Below are 19,507 nucleotides of genomic sequence, written 5' to 3'. Positions count from 1 at the left end.
CACTAACTGTATATCTAGTATCACACTAACGGTATATACCTAGTAATGCACTAACTGTATATCTAGTATCACACTAGCGGTATACACCTAGTAATGCACTAACTGTGTATCTAGTATCACACTAACGGTATATACCTAGTAATGCACTAACTGTATATCTAGTATCACACTAACGGTATATATCTAGTAATGCACTAACTGTATATCTAGTATCACACTAACGGTATATACCTAGTAATGCACTAACTGTATATCTAGTATCACACTAGCGGTATGTACCTAGTAATGCACAAACTGTATATCTAGTATCACACTAACGGTATATACCTAGTAATGCACTGTATATCTAGTATCACACTAACGGTATATACCTAGTAATGCACTAACTGTATATCTAGTATCACACTAACGGTAAATACCTAGTAATGCACTGTATATCTAGTATCACACTAACGGTATATACCTAGTAATGCACTAACTGTATATCTAGTATCACACTAACGGTATATACCTAGTAATGCACTAACTGTATATCTAGTATCACACTAACGGTATATACCTAGTAATGCACTAACTGTATATCTAGTATCACACTAACGGTATATACCTAGTAATGCACTGTATATCTAGTATCACACTAATGGTATATACCTAGTAATGCACTGTATATCTAGTATCACACTAATGGTATATACCTAGTAATGCACTGTATATCTAGTATCACACTAATAGTATATACCTAGTAATGCACTAACTGTATATCTAGTATCACACTAACAGTATATACCTAGTAATGCACTAACTGTATATCTAGTATCACACTAAATATAACTACCTAAGCCCTGACGTGTATGTTTACCCAGGCTATGTTCTAATACTTCACTTGTTAGGTAAATAGTAACTATCTTAAGCCTGATCTATTATTTTCTAGTATGCACTATCCCTTAACACCATTTTTTTACAATTTGGTCTCTATGGAAACAAACACCTGTGGGTGTAATAATCTACCGGGGAGGGGTCTTGTATGCATTAAAAGTTTGTTTGTAATATCATTATGGTTTGGTCTGAGGAAGGGGTTTTGCCTCCGAAACGTCACCTATGAAATAAACAACAGTTCTTGGTTTGTTAAATCCAGTGAGTGAGGTCTGTTTCCTGCATTATTCCATTACCTGCAGATGAACCGCTAATGATATAGCTGCAGTACAGGAGTCTATCAGCGGGGGGAGCTTGTAATCAGCAGTCACCATCAACAGTACTTTAATATGTAATCTTGTGAGATTTCAGTGAAATACAATGCAATCACAGTAAACTTCCTTACATTGAAGAAGGAAATAGTGTGACTGTGCTGCACATGCCAGATGCACACTGTCTTGCAAGTCCTAGGGCAGGCGTCCTGATTGGTTGCTTAAAGTCCCTTTACAATGGAATGTGGCTACTGAAGAAATTTTGAGGTAAAATATCTTCCTTTTTTACACAGATGTTCAGGTGATATTTTCTAGTCAGCTTTTCACAGCTCCGCTGCAAAACTTTCATGTTTCAAGTGATTTAACATAAAAAGTAATGAAGCTTTCTGGGATAGTAACTCTCAAAGGATATAAATTCTCAGTTTGCAGCAAATACAAATTAAACTGGATTTTTTTCACTGTAATTTAACTTGTATTTGCTTCTAGTTTAGTAACATTAGTGTTCTATCTGGTAAATAAGCTTATTGTGAACCTTACAATATACTTCCATTTATTTTGTCCCCTTTTCATGTTATTTAGCTCTGAATATTGAGTAATTTCTAATACTCAAAACTTGACATGTGCCTGTGGACTTTTCAAGGCTAACCCTGCTACATATATTTCCTTAATTAGCTTTATCAGCTAACAACCTCAAAACAATGTACTAACATAATGACAGTGACTAGTCTTTTCTGCAGACGAAAGCTCAGACTGGTTAGTCCAAATGAGGCAAATATTTTTTTTTTTTGGCTATTGAAAACTAATTGGAGTAAAAGGCTGTTAATTTGTTTAACATCTCAGTCACATCTTAACATTTGAAATTCTATAGCAACACAACAGAAATGTCTGTAATAACACAGTGTTATTGTCCATATAAATCAGTGAGATTGGCAGCTGCAAAATGCTTAGAGAATATAATATGTGAGAGAGCATCAGACACACCCAGGGAAGCAGATTGTGCTTGAGTGATGTTAATGCACAAGTTTTACGCTCCACTTGTAATCTAGGCCTTGCTCTTTACTTTTCCTTTATGGCTTTCCATTTTGTCCCATATGTCTGTCACCCTGTGTGTCTCTCAGGTTTTAAGTACACCATGTGTGTCTCAGTCTGTAAGTACACTGTGTGTGTGTGTGTGTCTCAGGCTGTAAGTACACTGTGTGCTTCTCAGGCTGTAAGTACACTGTGTGCGTTTCAGGCAGTAAGAACACTGTGTGTGTCTCAGGCTGTAAGTACACTGTGTGTGTGTGTGTGTGTCTCAGGCTGTAAGTACACTGTGTGTGTGTGTGTGTGTGTGTGTGGGTGTGTGTGTGTGTGTGTGTCTCAGGCTGTCAGTACACTTTGTGTGTGTGTCAGGCTGTAAGTACACTGTGTGTGTGTGTGTCTCAGGCTGTAAGTACATTGTGTGTGTGTGTGTTTCAGACTGTAAGTATACACTGTGTGTGTCTCAGGCTGTAAGTACACAGTGTACTTACAGCCTGACACACACACACACACACACACAGTGTACTTACAGCCTGAGACACACATAGTGTACTTACAGCCTGAGACACACACAGTGTACTTACAGCCTGAGACACACACACAGTGTACTTACAGCCTGACACACACACACACACAGTGTACTTACAGCCTGACACACACACACACACAGTGTACTTACAGCCTGACACACACATAGTGTACTTACAGCCTGAGACACACACACAGTGTACTTACAGCTTGACACACACACACACAGTGTACTTACAGCTTGACACACACACACACAGTGTACTTACAGCCTGAGACACACATAGTGTACTTACAGCCTGAGGCACACACACAGTGTACTTACAGCCTGACACAAACACACAGTGTGTGTTTCAGGCTTTAAGTTCACTTTGTGCGTCTCAGGCTGTAAGTACACTGTGTGTGTGTTTCAGGCTGTAAGTACACTGTGTGTGTCTCAGGCTGTAAGTACACTGTGTGTGTGTCTCAGGCTGTAAGTACACTGTGTGTGTCTCAGGCTGTAAGTACACTGTGTGTGTCTCAGGCTTTAAGTACAGTGTGTTTGTCTCAGGCTGTAAGTACAGTGTGTGTATCAGGCTGTAAGTACAGTGTGTGTGTCAGGCTGTAAGTACACTGTGTGTGCGTCTCAGGCTGTAAGTTCACTGTGTGCGTCGCAGGCTGTAAGTACACTGTGTGTGTCTCAGGCTGTAAGTACACTGTGTGTGCGTCTCAGGCTGAACGTACACTGTGTGTGCGTCTCAGGCTGTAAGTACACTGTGTGCATCTCAGGCTGTAAGTACACTGTGTGTGTCTCAGGCTGTAAGTATACTGTGTGTGCGTCTCAGGCTGAACGTACACTGTGTGTGTCTCAGGCTGTAAGTACACTGTGTGCGTCTCAGGCTGTAAGTATACTGTGTGTGTCTCAGGCTGTAAGTACACTGTGTGCGTCTCAGGCTGTAAGTATACTGTGTGTGTCTCAGGCTGTAAGTACACTGTGTGCGTCACAGGCTGTAAGTACACTGTGTGTCTCAGGCTGTAAGTACACTGTGTGTCTCAGGCTGTAAGTACACTGTGTGTGTGTGTGTGTGTCAGGCTGTAAGTACACTGTGTGTGTGTCTCAGGCTGTAAGTACACTGTGTGCGTCTCAGGCTGTAAGTATACTGTGTGTGTCTCAGGCTGTAAGTACACTGTGTGTCTCAGGCTGTAAGTACACTGTGTGTGTGTGTGTGTGTGTGTGTGTGTGTGTGTGTGTGTGTGTGTGTGTCAGGCTGTAAGTACACTGTGTGTGTCTCAGGCTGTAAGTACACTGTACGTGTCTCAGGCTGTAAGTACACTGTGCGTGTGTCTCAGGCTGTAAGTATACTGTGCGTGTGTCTCAGGCTGTAAGTATACTGTGTGTGTCTCAGGCTGTAAGTACACTGTGTGTGTCTCAGGCTGTAAGTACACTGTGTGTGTCTCAGGCTGTAAATACACTTTGTGTGTCTCAGGCTGTAAATACACTGTGTGTGTCTCAGGCTGTAATTACACTGTGTGTGTCTCAGGCTGTAAGTACACTGTGTGTGTGTCTCAGGCTGTAAGTACACTGTGTGTGTCTCAGGCTGTAAGTACACTGTGTGTGTCTCAGGCTGTAAGTATACTGTGTGTGTCTCAGGCTGTAAGTACACTGTGTGTGTGTCTCAGGCTGTAAGTACACTGTGTGTGTCTCAGGCTGTAAGTACACTGTGTGTGTCTCAGGCTGTAAGTATACTGTGTGTCTCAGGCTGTAAGTATACTGTGTGTGTCTCAGGCTGTAAGTACACTGTGTGTGTCTCAGGCTGTAAGTAAACTGTGTGTCTCAGGCTGTAAGTATACTGTGTGTGTCTCAGGCTGTAAGTACACTGTGTGTGTGTCTCAGGCTGTAAGTACACTGTGTGTGTCTCAGGCTGTAAGTACACTGTGTGCGTCTCAGGCTGTAAGTATACTGTGTGTGTCTCAGGCTGTAAGTACACTGTGTGCGTCACAGGCTGTAAGTACACTGTGTGTCTCAGGCTGTAAGTACACTGTGTGTCTCAGGCTGTAAGTACACTGTGTGTGTGTGTGTGTCAGGCTGTAAGTACACTGTGTGTGTGTCTCAGGCTGTAAGTACACTGTGTGTGTGTCTCAGGCTGTAAGTACACTGTGTGCGTCTCAGGCTGTAAGTATACTGTGTGTGTCTCAGGCTGTAAGTACACTGTGTGTCTCAGGCTGTAAGTACACTGTGTGTGTGTGTGTGTGTGTGTGTGTGTGTGTGTGTCAGGCTGTAAGTACACTGTGTGTGTCTCAGGCTGTAAGTACACTGTACGTGTCTCAGGCTGTAAGTACACTGTGCGTGTGTCTCAGGCTGTAAGTATACTGTGCGTGTGTCTCAGGCTGTAAGTATACTGTGTGTGTCTCAGGCTGTAAGTACACTGTGTGTGTCTCAGGCTGTAAGTACACTGTGTGTGTCTCAGGCTGTAAATACACTTTGTGTGTCTCAGGCTGTAAATACACTGTGTGTGTCTCAGGCTGTAATTACACTGTGTGTGTCTCAGGCTGTAAGTACACTGTGTGTGTGTCTCAGGCTGTAAGTACACTGTGTGTGTCTCAGGCTGTAAGTACACTGTGTGTGTCTCAGGCTGTAAGTATACTGTGTGTGTCTCAGGCTGTAAGTACACTGTGTGTGTGTCTCAGGCTGTAAGAACACTGTGTGTGTCTCAGGCTGTAAGTACACTGTGTGTGTCTCAGGCTGTAAGTATACTGTGTGTGTCTCAGGCTGTAAGTACACTGTGTGTGTGTCTCAGGCTGTAAGAACACTGTGTGTGTCTCAGGCTGTAAGTACACTGTGTGTGTCTCAGGCTGTAAGTAAACTGTGTGTCTCAGGCTGTAAGTATACTGTGTGTGTCTCAGGCTGTAAGTACACTGTGTGTGTGTCTCAGGCTGTAAGTACACTGTGTGTGTCTCAGGCTGTAAGTACACTGTGTGTGTCTCAAGCTGTAAGTACACTGTGTGTGTTTCAGGCTGTAAGTACACTGTGTGTTTGTGTTTCAGGCTGTAAGTACACTGTGTGTGTCTCAGGCTGTAAGTATACTGTGTGTGTCTCAGGCTGTAAGTACACTGTGTGTGTGTGTCTCAGGCTGTAAGTACACTGTGTGTGTCTCAGGCTGTAAGTACACTGTGTGTGTCTCAAGCTGTAAGTACACTGTGTGTGTTTCAGGCTGTAAGTACACTGTGTGTTTGTGTTTCAGGCTGTAAGTACACTGTGTGTGTCTCAGGCTGTAAGTACACTGTGTGTGTCTCAGGCTGTAAGTACACTGTGTGTGTCTCAGGCTGTAAGTATACTGTGTGTGTCTCAGGCTGTAAGTACACTGTGTGTGTGTTTCAGGCTGTAAGTACACTGTGTGTTTGTGTTTCAGGCTGTAAATACACTGTGTGTGTCTCAGGCTGTAAGTACACTTTGTGCGTCTCAGGCTGTAAGTACACTTTGTGTGTCTCAGGCAGTAAGTACACTGTGTGTCTCAGGCTGTAAGTACATTGTGTGCGTCTCAAGCTATAAGTACACTGTGTGAGTCTCAGGCTGTAAGTACACTGTGTGTGTCTCAAGCTGTAAGTACACTGTGAGCGTCTCAGGCTGTAAGTACACTGTGTGTCTCAGGCTGTACACTGTGCGTGTGTCTCAGGCTGTAAGTACACTGTGTGTGCGTTTCAGGCTGTAAGTATACTGTGTGTGTCTCAAGCTGTAAGTACACTGTGTGTGTCTCAGGCTGTAAGTACACTGTGTGTCTCAGGCTGTACACTGTGCATGTGTCTCAGGCTGTAAGTACACTGTGTGTCTCAGGCTGTAAGTACACTGTGTGTGCGTTTCAGGCTTTAAGTACACTGTGTGTGTCTCAGGCTGTAAGTACACTGTGTGCGTGTGTCTCAGGCTGTAAGTACACTGTGTGTCTCAGGCTGTAAGTACACTGTGTGTGTCTCAGGCTGTAAGTATACTGTGTGTGTCTCAGGCTGTAAGTACACTGTGTGTGTCTCAGGCTGTAAGTATACTGTGTGTGTCTCAGGCTGTAAGTACACTGTGTGTGTCTCAGGCTGTAAGTATACTGTGTGTGTCTCAGGCTGTAAGTACACTGTGTGCGTCTCAGGCTGTAAGTACACTCTGTGTGTCTCAGGCTGTAAGTATACTGTGTGTGTCTCAGGCTGTAAGTACACTGTGTGTGTGTGTGTGTGTGCGTCTCAGGCTGTAAGTACACTGTGTGTGTGTGTGTGTGTTAGGCTGTAAGTACACTGTGCATGTGTCTCAGGCTGTAAGTACACTGTGCATGTGTCTCAGGCTGTAAGTACACTGTGTGTGTCTCAGGCTGTAAGTACACTCTGTGTGTCTCAGGCTGTAAGTATACTGTGTGTGTCTCAGGCTGTAAGTACACTGTGTGTATCTCAGGCTGTAAGTACACTGTGTGTGTGTGTGTGTCAGGCTGTAAGTACACTGTGCATGTGTCTCAGGCTGTAAGTACACTGTGCATGTGTCTCAGGCTGTAAGTACACTGTGTGTGTCTCAGGCTGTAAGTACACTGTGTGTATCTAAGGCTGTAAGTACACTGTGTGTGTGTGTGTGTGTGTGTGTGTCAGGCTGTAAGTACACTGTGCATGTGTCTCAGGCTGTAAGTACACTGTGTGTCTCAGGCTGTAAGTACACTGTGTGTCTCAGGCTGTAAGTACACTGTGTGTGTCTCAGGCAGTAAGTACACTGTGTGCGTCTCAGGCTGTAAGTACACTGTGTGTGTCTCAGGCTGTAAGTACACTGTGTGTGTCTCAGGCTGTAAGTACACTGTGTGTGTTTCAGGCTGTAAGTATAATGTGTGCGTCTCAGGCTGTAAGTACACTGTGTGCGTCTCAGGCTGTAAGTACACTGTGTGTGTCTCAGGCTGTAAGTATACTGTGTGTGTCTCAGGCTGTAAGTACACTGTGTGTGCGTCTCAGGCTGTAAGTATACTGTGTGTGTGTCAGGCTGTAAGTACACTGTGTGTGTCTCAAGCTGTAAGTACACTGTGTGTGTCTCAGGCTGTAAGTACACTGTGTGTGTCTCAGGCTGTAAGTACACTGTGTGTGTCTCAGGCTGTAAGTACACTGTGTGTGTCTCAGGCTGTAAGTACACTGTGTGTGTGTCTCAGGCTGTAAGTATACTGTGTGTGTCTCAGGCTGTAAGTACACTGTGTGTGCGTCTCAGGCTGTAAGTACACTGTGTGTGTGTCAGGCTGTAAGTACACTGTGTGTGTCTCAGGCTGTAAGTAGACTGTGTGTGTGTGTCAGGCTGTAAGTATACTGTGTGTGTCTCAGGCTGTAAGTATACTGTGTGTGTCTCAGGCTGTAAGTATACTGTGTGTGTCTCAGGCTGTAAGTATACTGTGTGTGTCTCAGGCAGTAAGTATACTGTGTGTGTGTTTCAGGCTGTAAGTACACTGTGTGTGTCTCAGGCTGTACACTGTGTGTGCGTCTCAGACTGTAAGTATACTGTGTGTGTCTCAGGCTGTAAGTACACTGTGTGCGTCTCAGGCAGTAAGTACACTGTGTGTGTGTTTCAGGCTGTAAGTACACTGTGTGTGTCTCAGGCTGTAAGTACACTGTGTGTGTCTCAGGCTGTAAGTACACTGTGTGCGTCTCAGGCTGTAAGTACACTGTGTGTGTGTTTCAGGCTGTAAGTACACTGTGTGTGTCTCAGGCTGTAAGTACACTGTGTGCGTCTCAGGCAGTAAGTACACTGTGTGCGTCTCAGGCTGTAAGTATACTGTGTGTGTCTCAGGCTGTAAGTATACTGTGTGTGTCTCAGGCTGTAAGTACACTGTGTGCGTCTCAGGCTGTAAGTACACTGTGTGTGTCTCAGGCTGTAAGTACACTGTGTGCGTCTCAGGCTGTAAGTACACTGTGTGTGTCTCAGGCTGTAAGTACACTGTGTGTGTCTCAGGCTGTAAGTACACTGTGTGTGTCTCAGGCTGTAAGTACACTGTGTGTGTCTCAGGCAGTAAGTACACTGTGTGTGTCTCAGGCTGTAAGTACACTGTGTGTGTCTCAGGCTGTAAGTACACTGTGTGTGTCTCAGGCTGTAAGTACACTGTGTGTGCGTCTCAGGCACTAAGTACACTGTGTGTCTCAGGCAGTAAGTACACTGTGTGCGTCTCAGGCTGTAAGTACACTGTGTGTGCGTCTCAGGCTGTAAGTATACTGTGTGTGTCTCAGGCTGTAAGTAAACTGTGTGTGTCTCAGGCTGTAAGTACACTGTGTGTGTCTCAGGCTGTAAGTACACTGTGTGCGTCTCAGGCTGTAAGTACACTGTGTGCGTCTCAGGCTGTAAGTACACTGTGTGTGTCTCAGGCAGTAAGTACACTGTGTGTGTCTCAGGCTGTAAGTACACTGTGTGTGTCTCAGGCAGTAAGTACACTGTGTGTGTGTCTCAGGCTGTAAGTACACTGTGTGTGTCTCAGGATGTAAGTACACTGTGTGCGTCTCAGGCTGTAAGTACACTGTGTGTGTGTCTCAGGCTGTAAGTACACTGTGTGTGTGTCTCAGGCTGTAAGTACACTGTGTGTGTCTCAGGCTGTAAGTACACTGTGTGTGTCTCAGGCTGTAAGTATACTGTGTGCGTCTCAGGCTGTAAGTACACTGTGTGTGTCTTAGGCTGTAAGTATAGTGTGTGTGTCTCAGGCTGTAAGTACACTGTGTGTGTCTCAGGCTGTAAGTACACTGTGTGTGTCTCAGGCTGTAAGTACACTGTGTGTGTCTCAGGCTGTAAGTACACTGTGTGTGTGTCTCAGGCTGTAAGTACACTGTGTGTGCGTCTCAGACTGTAAGTACACTGTGTGCGTCTCAGGCTGTAAGTACACCGTGTGTGTGTCTCAGGCTGTAAGTACACTGTGTGTGTCTCAGGCTGTAAGTACACTGTGTGTCTCAGGCTGTAAGTACACTGTGTGTGTCTCAGGCTGTAAGTAACTGTGTGTGTGTTTCAGGCAGTAAGTACACTGTGTGTGTGTCTCAGGCTGTAAGTACACCGTGTGTGTGTGTCTCAGGCTGTAAGTACACTGTGTGTGTCTCAGGCTGTAAGTACACTGTGTGTCTCAGGCTGTAAGTACACTGTGTGTCTCAGGCTGTAAGTATACTGTGTGTGTCTCAGGCTGTAAGTAACTGTGTGTGTGTGTGTCTCAGGCTGTAAGTACACTGTGTGTGCGTCTCAGGCTGTAAGTACAATGTGTGTGTCTCAGGCTGTAAGTATACTGTGTGTCTCAGGCTGTAAGTACACTGTGTGTGTCTCAGGCTGTAAGTACACTGTGTGTCTCAGGCTGTAAGTACACTGTGTGTCTCAGGCTGTAAGTACACTGTGTGTGTCTCAGGCTGTAAGTACACTGTGTGTCTCAGGCTGTAAGTACACTGTGCGTGTGTCTCAGGCTGTAAGTACACTGTGTGTGTCTCAGGCTGTAAGTACACGGTGTGTGTGTCTCAGGCTGTAAGTACACCGTGTGTGTGTCTCAGGCTGTAAGTACACTGTGTGTGTCTCAGGCTGTAAGTACACTGTGTGTGTCTCAGGCAGTAAGTACACTGTGTGTGTCTCAGGCTGTAAGTACACTGTGTGTCTCAGGCTGTAAGTACACTGTGTATGTCTCAGGCTGTAAGTACACTGTGTGCGTCTCAGGCTGTAAGTACACTGTGTGCGTCTCAGGCTGTAAGTACGCTGTGTGCGTCTCAGGCTGTAAGTACACTGTCTGCGTCTCAGGCTGTAAGTACACTGTGTGTGTCTCAGGCTGTAAGTACACTGTGTGTGTCTCAGGCTGTAAGTACACTGTGTGTGTCTCAGGCAGTAAGTACACTGTGTGTGTCTCAGGCTGTAAGTACACTGTGTGTGTCTCAGGCTGTAAGTACACTGTGTGTGTCTCAGGCTGTAAGTACACTGTGTGTGTCTCAGGCTGTAAGTACACTGTGTGTGTCTCAGGCTGTAAGTACACTGTGTGTGTCTCAGGCTGTAAGTACACTGTGTGTGTCTCAGGCTGTAAGTACACTGTGTGTGTCTCAGGCTGTAAGTACACTGTGTGTGTCTCAGGCAGTAAGTACGCTGTGTGCGTCTCAGGCTGTAAGTACACTGTGTGCGTCTCAGGCTGTAAGTACACTGTGTGCGTCTCAGGCTGTAAGTACACTGTGTGTGTCTCAGGCTGTAAGTACACTGTGTGTGTGTTTCAGGCAGTAAGTACACTGTGTGTGTGTTTCAGGCTGTAAGTACACTGTGTGTATCTCAGGCTGTAAGTACACTGTGTGTGTCTCAGGCTGTAAGTACACTGTGTGTGTCTCAGGCTGTAGGTACACTGTGTGCGTCTCAGGCAGTAAGTACACTGTGTGTGTGTTTCAGGCTGTAAGTACACTGTGTGTGTCTCAGGCTGTAAGTACACTGTGTGTTTGTCTCAGGCTGTAAGTACACTGTGTGTCTCAGGCTGTAACTACACTGTGTGCGTGTGTCTCAGGCTGTACACTGTGTGTGTCTCAGGCTGTACACTGTGCGTGTGTCTCAGGCTTTAAGTACACTGTGTGTGTCTCAGGCTGTAACTACACTGTGTGTGTTTCAGGCTGTAAGTACACTGTGTGTCTCAGGCTGTAAGTACACTGTGTGTCTCAGGCTGTAAGTACACTGTGTGTCTCAGGCTGTAAGTACACTGTGTGTCTCAGGCTGTAAGTACACTGTGTGTCTCAGGCTGTACACTGTGCGTGTGTCTCAGGCTGTACACTGTGCGTGTGTCTCAGGCTGTAAGTATACTGTGTGTGTCTCAGGCTGTAAGTACACTGTGTGCGTCTCAGGCTGTAAGTACACTGTGTGTGTCTCAGGCTGTAAGTATACTGTGTGTGTCTCAGGCTGTAAGTATACTGTGTGTGTGTGTCAGGCTGTAAGTACACTGTGTGTGCGTCTCAGGCTGTAAGTACACTGTGTGCGTCTCAGGCTGTAAGTACACTGTGTGTGTCTCAGGCTGTAAGTACACTGTGTGTGTCTCAGGCAGTAAGTACACTGTTTGTGTGTCTCAGGCTGTAAGTACACTGTGTGTGTCTCAGGATGTAAGTACAATGTGTGCGTCTCAGGCAGTAAGTACACTGTGTGTGTGTCTCAGGCTGTAAGTACACTGTGTGTGTCTCAGGCTGTAAGTACACTGTGTGTGCGTCTCAGGCTGTAAGTACACTGTGTGTGTCCCAGGCTGTAAGTATAGTGTGTGTCTCAGGCTGTACACTGTGCATGTGTCTCAGGCTGTAAGTACACTGTGTGTGTCTCAGGCTGTAAGTACACTGTGTGTGTCTCAGGCTGTAAGTACACTGTGTGTGTCTCAGGCTGTAAGTACACTGTGTGTGTGTCTCAGGCTGTAAGTACACTGTGTGTGCGTCTCAGGCTGTAAGTACACTGTGTGTCTCAGGCTGTAAGTACACTCTTTGTGTCTCAGGCTGTAAGTAACTGTGTGTGTGTTTCAGGCAGTAAGTACACTGTGTGTGTGTTTCAGGCTGTAAGTACACCGTGTGTGTGTCTCAGGCTGTAAGTACACTGTGTGTGTCTCAGGCTGTAAGTACACTGTGTGTCTCAGGCTGTAAGTACACTGTGTGTGTCTCAGGCTGTAAGTAACTGTGTGTGTGTTTCAGGCAGTAAGTACACTGTGTGTGTGTCTCAGGCTGTAAGTACACCGTGTGTGTGTCTCAGGCTGTAAGTACACTGTGTGTGTCTCAGGCTGTAAGTACACTGTGTGTCTCAGGCTGTAAGTATACTGTGTGTGTCTCAGGCTGTAAGTACACTGTGTGCGTCTCAGGCTGTAAGTACACTGTGTGTGTCTCAGGCTGTAAGTACACTGTGTGTGTCTCAGGCTGTAAGTACACTGTGTGTGCGTCTCAGGCTGTAAGTACACTGTGTGTGTCTCAGGCTGTAAGTACACTGTGTGTGTGTCTCAGGCTGTAAGTACACCGTGTGTGTGTCTCAGGCTGTAAGTACACTGTGTGTGTCTCAGGCTGTAAGTACACTGTGTGTGTCTCAGGCTGTAAGTACACTGTGTGTGTCTCAGGCAGTAAGTACACTGTGTGTGTCTCAGGCTGTAAGTACACTGTGTGTCTCAGGCTGTAAGTACACTGTGTGTGTCTCAGGCTGTAAGTACACTGTGTGTGTCTCAGGCTGTAAGTACACTGTGTGCGTCTCAGGCTGTAAGTACACTGTGCGTGTGTCTCAGGCTGTAAGTACACTGTGTGTGTGTTTCAGGCTGTAAGTACACTGTGTGTGTGTCTCAGGCTGTAAGTACACTGTGTGTGTGTTTCAGGCTGTAAGTACACTGTGTGTGTGTCTCAGGCTGTAAGTACACTGTGTGTGTGTTTCAGGCTGTAAGTACACTGTGTGTGTGTTTCAGGCTGTAAGTACACTGTGTGTGTTTCAGGCAGTAAGTACACTGTGTGTGTGTTTCAGGCTGTAAGTACACTGTGTGTGTGTCTCAGGCTGTAAGTACACTGTGTGTGTGTGTTTCAGGCTGTAAGTACACTGTGTGTGTGTTTCAGGCTGTAAGTACACTGTGTGTGTTTCAGGCTGTAAGTACACTGTGTGTGTCTCAGGCTGTAAGTACACTGTGTGTGTCTCAGGCTGTAAGTACACTGTGTGCGTCTCAGGCTGTAAGTACACTGTGTGCGTCTCAGGCAGTAAGTACACTGTGTGTGTGTGTCTCAGGCTGTAAGTACACTGTGTGTGTCTTAGGCTGTAAGTACACTGTGTGTCTCAGGCTGTAACTACACTGTGTGCGTGTGTCTCAGGCTGTACACGGTGTGTGTCTCAGGCTGTACACTGTGCGTGTGTCTCAGGCTTTAAGTACACTGTGTGTGTCTCAGGCTGTAACTACACTGTGTGTGTGTTTCAGGCTGTAAGTACACTGTGTGTCTCAGGCTGTAAGTACACTGTGTGTCTCAGGCTGTAAGTACACTGTGTGTCTCAGGCTGTAAGTACACTGTGTGTCTCAGGCTGTAAGTACACTGTGTGTCTCAGGCTGTAAGTACACTGTGTGTCTCAGGCTGTAAGTACACTGTGTGTCTCAGGCTGTACACTGTGCGTGTGTCTCAGGCTGTAAGTACACTGTGTGTCTCAGGCTGTAAGTACACTGTGTGTCTCAGGCTGTACACTGTGCGTGTGTCTCAGGCTGTAAATACACTGTGTGTGTCTCAGGCTGTAAGTACACTGTGTGTGTCTCAGGCTGTAAGTACACTGTGTGTGTCTCAGGCTGTAAGTACACTGTGTGTGTGTCTCAGGCTGTAAGTACACTGTGTGTGCGTCTCAGGCTGTAAGTACACTGTGTGCGTCTCAGGCTGTAAGTACACTGTGTGCGTGTCTCAGGCTGTAAGTACACTGTGTGTGTGTCTCAGGCTGTAAGTACACTGTGTGTGTCTCAGGCTGTAAGTACACTGTGTGTGTCTCAGGCTGTAAGTACACCGTGTGTGTGTCTCAGGCTGTAAGTACACTGTGTGTGTCTCAGGCTGTAAGTACACTGTGTGTGTCTCAGGCTGTAAGTACACTGTGTGTGTCTCAGGCTGTAAGTACACTGTGTGTGTGTCTCAGGCTGTAAGTACACTGTGTGTGCGTCTCAGACTGTAAGTACACTGTGTGCGTCTCAGGCTGTAAGTACACCGTGTGTGTGTCTCAGGCTGTAAGTACACTGTGTGTGTCTCAGGCTGTAAGTACACTGTTTGTGCGTCTCAGGCTGTAAGTACACTGTGTGTGTCTCAGGCTGTAAGTACACTGTGTGTGTCTCAGGCTGTAACTACACTGTGTGCGTGTGTCTCAGGCTGTACACTGTGTGTGTCTCAGGCTGTACACTGTGCGTGTGTCTCAGGCTGTAAGTACACTGTGTGTGTCTCAGGCTGTAACTACACTGTGTGTTTCAGGCTGTAAGTACACTGTGTGTCTCAGGCTGTAAGTACACTGTGTGTCTCAGGCTGTAAGTACACTGTGTGTCTCAGGCTGTAAGTACACTGTGTGTCTCAGGCTGTAAGTACACTGTGTGTGTCTCAGGCTGTAAGTACACTGTGTGTCTCAGGCTGTAAGTACACTGTGCATGTGTCTCAGGCTGTAAGTACACTGTGCGTGTGTCTCAGGCTGTAAGTACACTGTGTGTGCGTCTCAGGCTGTAAGTACACTGTGTGTGTGTCTCAGGCTGCAAGTACACTGTGTGTGTCTCAGGCTGTAAGTACACTGTGTGTGTCTCAGGCTGTAAGTACACTGTGCGTCTGCCTGTAAGTACACTGTGTGTGTGTCTCAGGCTGCAAGTACACTGTGTGTGTCTCAGGCTGTAAGTACACTGTGCGTCTGCCTGTAAGTACACTGTGTGTGTGTCTCAGGCTGTAAGTACACTGTGTGCGTGTCTCAGGCTGTAAGTATACCGTGTGTGTCTCAGGCTGTAAGTACACTGTGTGTGTGTCTGCCTGTAAGTGCGCCTGTATGTCACTTACTGAGTACCCCATGTCTGGTGGTGTTGGGTCTTTGGGTGTCACGTGTCCAGGCTCTGTTAGAGATGCAGCACTTAAGTAATAACAAATGCACAATTCTGCAGCATCTCTAACAGCGCCTTTTGTCTTTGTTCTGCGCATAATCTTCTTCTTCTTTCCTTTCCTTTCCCCTGTTACGGACTCTGTAGACTCGGAATAAAAGTCCAGAAGAGATAGATATAAAGAATGAACCTTGGTATAAATTCTTTTCGGAGTTGGAATTTGGGAAACCGGTAAGTAGGTTAGATCTTACTAGCTAATTGTTACAGCTAAGGGTAACGCTGCTTGGTAAAGAACTAATTATTTGTGGGTTTTATGTGTGTGACTGTAGCTTAACTCTTAGTGGCAAGTTGTAATGTAGCTACAAACTTCTCACTGTTTTTAAAGATTTTAAATTACTAGTGTGAGAAATCTTCTTGGGTAACATAATTTAAACCCGGAGAAGCTTATGAATACCAGAGGAAGGGTCAGTGTGCCCAGTGAAAGGGCGGAGTACCAGAGGAAGGGTCAGTGTGCCCAGTGAAAGGGCAGAGTACCAGAGGAAGGGTCAGTGTGCCCAGTGAAAGGGCGGAGTACCAGAGGAAGGGTCAGTGTGCCCAGTGAAACGGCGGAGTACCAGAGGAAGGGTCAGTGTGCCCAGTGAAAGGGCAGAGTACCAGAGGAAGGGTCAGTATGCCCAGTGAAAGGGCAGAGTACCAGAGGAAGGGTCAGTGTGCCCAGTGAAAGGGCGGAGTACCAGAGGAAGGGTCAGTGTGCCCAGTGAAAGGGCGGAGTACCAGAGGAAGGGTCAGTGTGCCCAGTGAAAGGGCGGAGTACCAGAGGAAGGGTCAGTGTGCCCAGTGAAAGGGCGGAGTACCAGAGGAAGGGTCAGTGTGCCCAGTGAAAGGGCGGAGTACCAGAGGAAGGGTCAGTGTGCCCAGTGAAAGGGCAGAGTACCAGAGGAAGGGTCAGTGTGCCCAGTGAAAGGGCAGAGTACCAGAGGAAGGGTCAGTGTGCCCAGTGAAAGGGCAGCATACCAGAGGAAGGGTCAGTGTGCCCAGTGAAAGGGCAGAGTACCAGAGGAAGGGTCAGTGTGCCCAGTGAAAGGGCAGAGTACCAGAGGAAGGGTCAGTGTGCCCAGTGAAAGGGCGGAGTACCAGAGGAAGGGTCAGTGTGCCCAGTGAAAGGGCAGCATACCAGAGGAAGGGTCAGTGTGCCCAGTGAAAGGGCAGAGTACCAGAGGAAGGGTCAGCATGCCCAGTGAAAGGGCAGAGTACCAGCGGAAGGGTCATTGTGCCCAGTGAAAGGGCAGAGTACCAGAGGAAGGGTCAGTGTGCCCAGTGAAAGGGCAGAGTACCAGAGGAAGGGTAAGCATGCCCAGTGAAAGGGCAGAGTACCAGAGGAAGGGTCAGTGTGCCCAGTGAAAGGGCAGAGTACCAGAGGAAGGGTCAGTGTGCCCAGTGAAAGGGCAGAGTACCAGAGGAAGGGTCAGTGTGCCCAGTGAAAGGGCAGAGTACCAGAGGAAGGGTCAGTGTGCCCAGTGAAAGGGCAGAGTACCAGAGGAAGGGTCAGTGTACCCAGTGAAAGGGCGGAGTACCAGAGGAAGGGTCAGTGTGCCCAGTGAAAGGGCAGAGTACCAGAGGAAGGGTCAGTGTGCCCAGTGAAAGGGCGGAGTACCAGAGGAAGGGTCAGTGTGCCCAGTGAAAGGGCAGAGTACCAGAGGAAGGGTCAGTGTGCCCAGTGAAAGGGCAGCATACCAGAGGAAGGGTCAGTGTGCCCAGTGAAAGGGCAGCGTACCAGAGGAAGGGTCAGTGTGCCCAGTGAATGGGCAGAGTACCAGAGGAAGGGTCAGCATGCCTAGTGAAAGGGCAGCGTACCAGAGGAAGGGTCAGTGTGCCCAGTGAAAGGGCAGCGTACCAGAGGAAGGGTCAGTGTGCCCAGTGAAAGGGCAGAGTACCAGAGGAAGGGTCAGCATGCCTAGTGAAAGGGCAGCGTACCAGAGGAAGGGTCAGTGTGCCCAGTGAAAGGGCAGCGTACCAGAGGAAGGGTCAGTGTGCCCAGTGAAAGGGCAGCGTACCAGAGGAAGGGTCAGCATGCCCAGTGAAAGGGCAGCGTACCAGAGGAAGGGTCAGAGTGCCCAGTGAAAGGGCAGCGTACCAGAGGAAGGGTCAGTGTGCCCAGTGAAAGGGCAGCGTACCAGAGGAAGGGTCAGTGTGCCCAGTGAAAGGGCAGAGTACCAGAGGAAGGGTCAGCATGCCTAGTGAAAGGGCAGCGTACCAGAGGAAGGGTCAGTGTGCCCAGTGAAAGGGCAGCGTACCAGAGGAAGGGTCAGTGTGCCCAGTGAAAGGGCAGAGTACCAGAGGAAGGGTCAGCATGCCTAGTGAAAGGGCAGCGTACCAGAGGAAGGGTCAGTGTGCCCAGTGAATGGGCAGAGTACAAGAGGAAGGGTCAGCGTGCCCAGTGAAAGGGCAGAGTACCAGAGGAAGGGTCAGTGTGCTCAGTGAATGGGCAGAGTTCCAGAGGAAGGGTCAGTGTGCCCAGTGAATGGGCAGAGTACCAGAGGAAGGGTCAGCATGCCTAGTGAAAGGGCAGCATACCAGAGGAAGGGTCAGTGTGCCCAGTGAAAGGGCATAGTAGCAGAGAAAGGGTCAGCATGTCCAATGAAAGGGCAAAGTACAGAGGAAGGGTCAACATGCCCAGTAAAAGGGCAGCGTTCAGAGGAAGGTTTAGTGTGCTTAGTGAATTGGCAGAGTACCAGAGGAAGGGTCAGCGTGTCCAATGAAAGGGCAGAGTACCAGAGGAGGGTCACTGTGCACAAGGAAGAGGTAAAGTACCAGAGGATGGGTCATTGTGCCCACTGAAAGGGCAGAGTACCAGCGGAAGGGTCATTGTGCCCAGTGAACGGGTATAGTACCAGAGGAAGGGTCAGCATGCCAAATGAAAGGGCAGAGTACCAAAGGTAAGGGTCAGCATTCCCAGTGAAAGGGCAGCGTACCAGAGGAAGGGTCAGTGTGTCCAGTGAAAGGGCAGCGTACCAGAGGAATGGTCACTGTGCCCAGTGAAAGGGCAGAGTACCAGAGGAGGGTCTTTGTGCCCAGTGAAAGGGCAGAGTACCAGAGGAGGATCATTGTGCCCTTTGAAAAGGCAGAGTAGCAGAGGAAGGGTCACTGTGCACAGAGGAAGGGTCATTGTGCCTAATGAAAGGGCAGAGTACCAGAGGAAGGGTCATTGTGCCTAGTGAAAGGGCAGAGTACCAGAGGAAGGGTCATTGTGCCCAGTGAAAGGGCAGAGTACCAGAGGAAGGGTCATTGTGCCCAGTGAAAGGGTATAGTACCAGAGGAAGGGTCAGCATGCCCAGTCAAAGTACCAGAGGAAGGGTCAGTGTGCCCAGTGAAAGGGCAGAGTTCCAGATGAAGGGTTAGTGTTGTCTAGGAAGGGGTAAAGTTCCAGAGGAGTGGTCAGAGTGCACAAGGAAGGGGGAAATACCAGAGGATGGGTCAGTATGCACAAGGAAGAGGTAAAGTGCCGGAGGAGGTGTCAGGGTGCACAAGGAAGGGCTAAAGTACCAGAGGAGGGGTCATTGTGCACAAGGAAGGGGTAAAGTAAAAGAGGCAGAGTTTGCGAGGGAGGGGGCTAAATTGACATACTTTGCCCTGGGCACAAAACACTACAGCTGATAATAAATTAAAAACATCTTATGTGTAAATCCTGCAAGTTGATATCTGATTTGAGCTTTTTAACTTGTTATCCGTACTTGGTTCCGTATGATGTTCTCTGGTCCCTAATTTTACACCCATGTCACTCATACCCTGCTCACCTGTGTCATTTGTTAAACACAAGGATTTGACAGGTTCAGTACCACTAGTCAGGGCTGTGGCACCACTAATTGTGTACATATGTATGTGTGGGGCACTGGTTCTTTATCACTTGTTCATGAGCAGTTAGCACTCTTACAGCGGCCTGTGTAACCTGGAGCAGACAGACAACGGTAACACATCTCTCTCTCTGGGTGGGTGATGCCAGCTATCCTCACAGGGGCAGCAATGCCGGCTGCTCACACTCAGTGAATGGTTTATAGTCTTAAGCTCTCGTAAACTAGCAAATGAAAGAGAAACTGATGAATACCCAGGTCTGCCACATAGGCAGTGACATCCTGGCACGCAAGTAAAAAAGGCAATAATGCTGTGTGCAGGTAAAATTATTGTGAGGAGCACTACATCATTATATGTGAATAACAGTTTATTATGGCATAGATTACAAGTGGTGCATAAACATGTTAACGCTATTGTGCACTAACATTACTAGATCAT

The 19,507-nt window shown here is 47.4% G+C and overlaps 1 protein-coding gene across 1 annotated transcript in view; it reads left to right on the top strand.

Moving 5' to 3' along the window:
• Nucleotides 1–19,507, top strand: part of SORBS1 (sorbin and SH3 domain containing 1) — a gene marked incomplete in the record, with an annotated part of 400,431 nt that overhangs the window by 220,539 nt on the left and 160,385 nt on the right. Inside the window, 1 exon segment of the mRNA XM_053691869.1 lies at nucleotides 15,368–15,451. Coding sequence (XP_053547844.1) covers nucleotides 15,368–15,451 — 84 coding nt within the window.

Source organism: Bombina bombina, chromosome 9 (assembly GCF_027579735.1).
Source record: "Bombina bombina isolate aBomBom1 chromosome 9, aBomBom1.pri, whole genome shotgun sequence".
NCBI classification, from domain to species: domain Eukaryota; kingdom Metazoa; phylum Chordata; class Amphibia; order Anura; family Bombinatoridae; genus Bombina; species Bombina bombina.
The sequence above is the reverse complement of the archived record's forward strand: the minus strand, read 5'-3'. Positions and strand labels throughout refer to the sequence as shown.